The sequence below is a fragment of the Psammomys obesus genome, unplaced genomic scaffold (genome assembly GCF_907164565.1).
Source record: "Psammomys obesus unplaced genomic scaffold, mPsaObe1.curated_primary_1811, whole genome shotgun sequence".
NCBI lineage: Eukaryota > Metazoa > Chordata > Mammalia > Rodentia > Muridae > Psammomys > Psammomys obesus.
Window position 1 is genome coordinate 1,733,909 of NW_026590715.1, and position 8,274 is coordinate 1,742,182.

The 8,274-nt window shown below is 37.2% G+C and overlaps 1 protein-coding gene across 1 annotated transcript; it reads right to left on the minus strand.

Moving 5' to 3' along the window:
* Nucleotides 1-411: 411 nt before the first annotated feature.
* Nucleotides 412-7,962, minus strand: Vma21 (vacuolar ATPase assembly factor VMA21). The gene is made up of 3 exons (XM_055608787.1): nt 7,800-7,962; nt 4,471-4,580; nt 412-1,915 (listed from the first exon to the last, which is right to left on the minus strand). The coding sequence occupies exons 1-3, from the start codon at nt 7,850-7,852 to the stop codon at nt 1,773-1,775; spliced, it is 306 nt and encodes a 101-aa protein (XP_055464762.1). The 5' UTR covers nt 7,853-7,962; the 3' UTR covers nt 412-1,772.
* Nucleotides 7,963-8,274: the final 312 nt, after the last annotated feature.

The following is an 8,274-nucleotide window of genomic DNA, read 5'->3' on the forward strand; positions in this document are numbered from 1 at the left end:
TCAAATATCATACAAAAAACTGCAGTCTTTACTAAATAAAGACCCTTAAATTTAGAACACTCAGTTTTAAATACAAACTATACATACAGCTAAATTTAAGAATTATGAACAGTCCTTTAATAATATTAACCTTGTTTTAAAACAATAATATAACACAAACACATATTTTGACATCTAATGAACCTATTTCTTTAGTCTAGTTCCACAGCATGAAAAGAACAGCATATAAACAAATCAATCATGACTAACATCTAATCAGGGGCCTTTCATTACATTACTATAATCAGTAACAGGTATTTGAACTTTCTTCATTTTCATAATTAAATTTAAGTGATATACAAAAACAAAAGCATACATACTTACGGGGTGCCATGTAATGTTCTGATATATGCACATTATATAGTATTCAAATTGGGTTATCATCTCAAATTTTTATTTCTTTATGGTAAAAACACTGAAATGTAAATTTTAGAATAAAGATAGTATGTGCTTTGTAAGACAATAGGCAATTATCACACATCTGAAAAACTGCAAACAGATCTTTGGTGAAATTGGCAAGATCTAATCTTAAACCAAGGTTGTAGTGTATGTGCAATCACCATTAAGAAGTATCTTTCAAAATGGGACAGGGGTTGTGAACTAAATTACTGATAACCTGAAGAGAGGAACATTATGGGCCAATTTTTACTTTTTTACATGTATTTTTCCAGTGTTTTACAGAATATATATTACAGTCTTTTAACAAGAAATAAATATTTGGAGACAGTAGTTTTAGATTATACATACATAGTACCACATGGTCTGTCTGAAGGTACTGAAGCGAGGTAACAGGGCTTTTTCTTCTGGGGCAGGGGTGTTCTCATTAAAAAAGACTTCGAGGATTATCTATAAATACAGGATGTAATTTAGCTCTCATTAAAACAAACAAACAAAAAACGGATTAACAGACAAAAAAACTCCAAGAAAATCTTATTTAGAAATGTGATGTTTCAAGACTGAATACACTCTGAGTGTGTGAATGCTGAATATTTTGGATTTTTTTTAAATATTTTGGCATTCTAATGTTTATCACACACTATTCATTTTAAAGCAGGACAATACATTAAACAATATTTCAATAAACTTCATAAATGAAGCCTAATTTCAAGGCAAAAGGAGGGCACGTTACTATGATAATCACAATGCTGGCAGTCAGCTTAATTCTTTGCCATAGGTAGTCCTAAATCCGTTTGTATAAATAGGTGTGATTTTAGTGCCTTTCCCCATTAAATAATGGAATGTAAGAGTTATCTTTCCTCAGTGACATTCAGATTAACTAAAATGCCTACAATTTAAGTAACTTTTTAGAATCTCAAATCCAAGGGCCTACTATTTTCCAGAAAAGTCCTCTAGTAAAAAAGGAAATTTAGAATAGCTTCACTGTTTCTTAGTAAACCCAAATAAATACAACTAAAAAGCAAGCATAAGCCAAATTGCTATAATTTTTTTGTTGTAAGATAATTAAATTCTTCATTTAACATATAACTCATTTAACATATACATTTGTACGTATTTAACTTTTACAAATTTTCATTTGCAAATGGAGATTAAAAGTGCAAAGTGACCATATTATTTGATGGGTCAAAAGTTAGCCAAATGAGACTGACTCCTTAAGACTGATTTTAATATGTTATTTCAACTTTATTCAAACAAAATGTATTTATTATCAATATCCCAGAAGTATTTAACATATTCAAAAATAAGTTTCATGCTATCAAAAGGTGATGTTCACTTTAATCCTGTTTGCCTTCACGCCACTGTCGTGACCCTTCATTCCAGGCCACATAGACAAACAGGGCCAGAACCACATGAACAGCAACAACAGCAACAATTGCAGCATAAAAGTAGCTGTCTCTATTGGACATTCCAAAGGCACCTAATCAAGAAAAGAAAAAAAAATCATTTTATTCCACACTTAACAAATTATAAAATTCAAAGCCTAAGAATTCTGTTTATGTTGAAAACCACTACAGAAAACAACAGCCAATCAAAATGCTTGTGGAGCCTAGTCCTAAGGGATACATCTACAAAATACACTGCACCTAAGACTCAGGCAACATTGCGTAAGAGAGGGAAGAAATATTCTAAGAGGGAGAAGATCAGAGACTCTGTTGTGAGATTACACCTCCTAATAATGTCAGAGGCTGTATGTGTAAAGTCTCACTGACATGGCTGTCCACACATGTGCTGAATAAGGACGATAAAAACAGACATGACAAAATGAATAGGAAAAGGCCAAGGAGGCCTCAACCTTACACAAAAACTTCAAGCAGCTAAGAAATGCTCAGAGTAGAAAAACAGTCTTTCCCAAAGGAGAGAGCACATCAACTGGTTATCCTATACTAAATGACCAGCCCTGAAAACATATACATATAAGTAACATTATACAGATAGAGCATGTTGTACTTACATATTTAGGAACACACATGCAAACACAAACAATAACTAATGAAAAAAAAAAAAAACAGGCCATGAATTTGAATGAGAGCAAGGAAAGGCATATGGGAGATAGTGGAAGGAGAAAGGTGAAAGAAGAAATGATAAAAACTTATTTTATAATCACAAAAAGTAAAAGAAGTAATAAAGTTATAAAACAAAAAGAAGTATAAAAATTATAAAATCTTAAAAAGAAGATATAAAACATATGTAAATAATCACACATGAGAGACAGAATGGCTTGTTATAATGAGTAAAGAGGTACATATGGTTCCCCCCTCCTCCTTTTTCTTGTTCCTCATTATTTACAAGATCTCAGTCTTGTTGGCCAGTGTGTCTGGGAACTGAAAATCCCCATGTCTCTGTTTCTTAAGTACCAGTATCACTGGTGTCTACTGCCATGCCCAGTTCATTTTACCATTTGTTGTCATAACTAACCCTATCATTTTGTATGAATAATACATACAAATAAAAAGAAGAGTCTAAGCCTGGTATGGTGGTGCACGCCTTTAATACCAGCACTTAGGAGGTAAACTCAGGTTGATCTCTGAGTTAGAGGTCTGCCTGGTCTACAAAGCAAGCTCCAGACAGCCAGAGCTACACAGAGAATCCTGTCTCAAAAGAAGAAACCAAAATAAATAAGTAAGATTCCATATAAAAAAACAATGACAGGAATTTATAAAAAGAATTATTTATAAGTTAAAAATAGTTCAACATGAAAAAGTACTAATACAGTCTGCTCTACAGAAATCAGCAAATATCAATGGTGTTTGCTTCATTTTTAATGTCAATGATTTTTATTATTTTAGGAGTGTTTAGGACAAGAAGGAACTTATACATATTTGTAGGACAAATCTCTGACTTTATACACAATGGTAGATATTGAAGTACAATTAGAGAAAATGAATGAGCACTACAAAAAGAATTGGCACCCAGTTACCAAATTATGTTACTCTAGTTTATATTTCTTCCCCTATGATAATGCAGGAAAGACATGTCACAGTTCCATGAGTGTCCACAGGGGAAGAAAGAACAGAGCCCGTGACAAAGACATTGGAAATACCCTGTTTTCATCTCCCATTGTCACCAGTTACTTGTAGCACAGACTGCACTTATTTAACATTTTTGTGCCACATTTCTAAAATGAGGCTACTACAAATTAATTCAGAAGTTTGTTATGAGGATTCTGTAGGCGAATTTGTGTAAAACATTTAAAGTAATACACTGTATATAATAAGTTACTCCCCCCTTCAATTTTTGTTTTGTTTTTGAGACAGGGTCTCATGTAACCCAGCTTGTCCTCCAACTATTTTATGAGTTCAGGTCCTAATCCTGTGTCTTCCCCACAAGTAATATTCATAGAGTATCACACCCAGCCAACCAAGGCATATGAATTCTCTTTGACTATATATTTAACTAGTTAAGCAAAAGGAAGAAGAAAACAAGTTTAACAATAAAAAAAATACATAAAAGCTCACAACAAATTAGAAAAGAAAAATATCTTTAAGAATGTAAAGATTAGCTGGAGAGGACAGGGTCTCCACAAGGAGAGCAACAGAACAAGAAAATTTGAACACAGGGAACTTCCCAGAGACTCATACTCCAACCAAGGACTATTCGTGGAGATAACCTAGAACCCCTGCACAGATGTAGCCCATGGCAGTTCAGTGTCCAAGTGGGTTACATAGTAATGGGAAGAGGGACTGCCTCTGACATAATCTGATTGGCCTGCTCGTTGATCACCTCCCCCTGAGGGGGGAGCAACCTTACCAGGCCACAGAAGATGACAATGCAGCCACTTTTGATGAGAACTGATAGACTAAGACCAGAAAGGAGAGGAGAACCTCCCCTATCAGTGGACTTGGGGAGTGGCATTCATGCAGAAAGGGGAGGAAGGGTGGGATGGGGAGGGGAGGAGGGAGGGGCTTATGGGGGGATACAAAATGAATAAAGTGTAATTAATAAAAAATTTTAAAAAAAGAATATAAAGATTACCTTCGAAAATATAGGATTTCGTTGTAAAATACAACCCAATAGGAAGTGTGATCATTAAAGCTGTGAAGAAGAGGAGTGTCTTCAGGGTTGAAGCTAAAGAGTTTTCATTTCTGGAAGAAAGTGAAAAAAAAAAAAACAAAATGTTTACAAGCCATATCCAAATATAATAATTATCTTCCTGAAGATAACAGAATTCTGAAGCAAATAGCATCCACTTTTCTAAACATAGTAAAGGAGCAAGCACGTGCATGTGCATACCTGAGCCAGATCCTGAGCTTGGTGCACATGCACAGGTTTATGGGCCTGAAAATACATCAGAAAACTCCAAACTTATTTGCGAGCAAACGTGTCCTCCCCAAGGATTATATACACTTCTGCTCTAACCAAAGGACTGGACCAGAAATAAACCAGAAAAGACAGATATATTCTAGAATCAAACTAATCCAAGACCTAGTCGGGGCCTCATAGAACATAAACCTGTGTGGGAGTAAACTGAAAAGATAAACATATTAATGCCTATGCCAGGGAACTCCAGATAAAAGCCTAAAATGGGCAGTCTGATCACAGCACTGAAGCTGAACATACAGATGATGATGGGAAGAGTGTAGAACACATCTTTCCAAAGACTCAATCTAAAACCCATAATTAACATTAATGATCCGTTTGTGTGGTTTGACACTATTCTGAAATTGCAGAGAAATGCATTTTCACAAAAATCAAGACTTTTATTTTCCGTGTGTATGTTTAAGTGGGTATGTATAGGCGTAGATAATACAAGTAGACATATTCTACAATTCTGTATATATGTGAAGTCTTCAATTAAAAAATTGACCAAATCTATAGAAGAAATAAAACACTGGCAACCATGCATGAGGGAGAAAATATGAATTACTGGTCCAAGTCCAACAAATAGCAATCACAAGGTTATTAATTCTAAACAGATAATGCCCAACATGAAAATTATACCACATAGAACTGTATTGTATTAGTAAGCTCTAGGTTGATTACAGTCCTTGAACATGTGGGAAAAATTAAATCTTACTCTTATGCTTACTGTCATGGAACAAAACATCTGAAGATTATTTTGGTATGTAAATGTACTACTACTATACTCTGTCATTACTGAACTACACAATTCTCATAATATGTGCAAGGTGGGCGGGGGGACAGTGAGAGACAGAGAGATACATACATAGATATCCTTTAAGCTGTTCCTTGGTGCTTGATTTCAGAAATTTATTATGTAATTGTCATAAAGAATATACAGTAATGGATAACCAAATATATGAAAATACTCCCTATTCAACCACTTCTTTTGGGGGTCTTAGAAAAGCACTGAACTTTAGATTTTCTTAGTGGTAAATTCATACTGTAAGTATGCAATATTCAAGTTATTTATCTAACTTGATAAGGAACAAGCATTGATTGGTTATTGTTATTTATTAGTTCTAGTTATTTAGTTTTCAATATCAGGGATTGAACTTAGGGCCTCATATATACGCTAGGCAAAGGCTAGTACTCAGCTACCTCTCTAGCTCTTTTTACTTATCTTTTGAGACTGCAGCTCACTAAGTTACCCATGTTAGCCTGGAACTCACTCTGTAGCCCAAACTGGCCTTGAACTTGTGATCCTTCTGCCCCAGCATTCCCAACAGCTCTTATTAAGAGACCTATGCAACTACATCTGGTGTGTTCTTTAGATTATCTTTTAAATATCTACTATCTGGCATAATTTTTATAAGCATGGGGCTAGACAGATGGCTCAGTTGTACTGCTCTTCCAGAGAACCCAACTTTCATTCCTAGCACCCATGTCAGGCAGCTCACAATTGCCTAAACTTCAGATCCAGAGGATGCAATACCTCAGACCTCCTTGGGCACTTGGATTTAAGTGTAGATGCCCACATGCACGCAATTTAAAATAATAAAATTTTAAAATGATTTTATAAACAGTTATTATTGAAAAGATGACACAATACTATAAAAAAATTAGAGTGAAAAAAATCATGGCTCCAACATGCTATTTATTAACATCCATTCCCCACAGCCTGTATAGACATATATTAACAATTTATGGCCTATTATTTTCAATATATTCATACAATTCTCTACCTTAAACTTCAAAAATGACTCTTTTCTGTTACAACCTCAGTAATTTAAGATTAAGTAGTTAGTCCTCCACCATTTTAAAACAGGGAAATATTTTGGGAAATGTGTTGCTGATTCTGTCATTCCACAAACATCACAGAGCATACTCATACAAACTAAGATGACTTAAACAGCACAGATAATACAATCCCATGGAACACACTTGCTGTCTGTCATTGACCAAAACATGCAAAATATATGACAGGATAGTCAAAGTTAAGTCAAACGTTTAAAAAAGCAAAAAAGCTAATCAAATTTTCCCTTGTGTTTATTCCACTTATCTCCTTAGCTTCTAGCCACAGACCACTATACCTGTGGGTTCTGCTGACACAAACCAGGTCAGGTAGTATCAGTGATATATTATAAAACAAAGCAATGGATACCATTTGATAGATTTATTTTACCTCTGACTAGGGGTGGCTGAGGCCTGTCAGAAATGAGGAATGGAAAAGCCAGAATGTTAGCTATGCAAAAAGAAGAATGTTCTCAATGAATCTTACCATGCTACTACTCTTAATTCTTCTTATTTTTCCTACTTCACACAATTCTCTAGAGCAAACACGGAACAGATAGAGATTACCATATTCCCCTTTGTGGCAGGCAAGACTTACAGCAGAATTTTTTCTTCTACTCTTAAGATTTCGTTGAAAATTCCATTAAAAAAGACTAGTAACTGCATTCTTTGTGTATTTAGTAAGACTATCTGTTGGTAGCTGGGCACTGTGGTACATTCCTTCTGTTCTGTCACTAGTCCCCACCTACTGACTGATATCTCAACCCTCAACTCCATCCCCGCCCGAAGAGAATCGGCCTCACATCAGATATTTATAAAAACTTGTGATGTAGGCCCTGGCAAGTTTCGAGACAAAGGAGGCTGGGGCCTATCCTCAAGAGAGCACACCTGGCAAAGGGAAACTGCAAACCAGCAAACTCGCCAAACAACTGGAAGAGGAAGTGCAAGGAAATATGAACTGAGGGCCGGCCTGCTCAGTTATACACTGAAAGGAGGGGACAGCTATTCAGAAGCTGCAAGCTCCAAACTACTTTCCCTCTTCATCAGCCTGCAGTGAACAGCGGAAGGGCCCGACCCCCAAGCCCTCCCTGTCTGTCTCCTGCCTTCCCAGCGGCGCGCGCCAGGCCAGAGCGGATCCGCCATGGTTATCTAGGCGAACTCAGGGATACCTGAACTCTGGAGGATGCAGCGCATTCAGCGCCACTTTATCAAGACGCTCCATGGCGTGGCCGCGGGAGAAGCAGCAGGCGCTTGGTAGTTAGCAAGGTTCAGCGGCCGCTGGGAGGGTGACAATACTCAGCCGGTCGCGCCGGAAGTGCCTGGGTCGATGGACGCTGATGAGGCGCAGCGTAGTGACGCAACTGCCAAGCGCGCAGGCTCGGGTAAGTAGCGAGCGCTCACATGACTTACCCGCGGTGGCTTTGTAGTGGCCTTGCTGCTGCTAGTGGATCTTTCTCAGGGAGCAGGCGGGGCGAGTAGCCTAGCCACTCTATGTTGAGCCGGGACTTTCCGCGCAGCATAATACTTGTTCGCCCCTGGGTGCCGCTTGCGATGTCACGGGAGCCTTGTGAGCCGAGGTAGAGTGGCCGCGGAAAGGACGACCCAGCTGTAGGCTGTGGTGCTAGGCAACGGAGCAGTTACGGT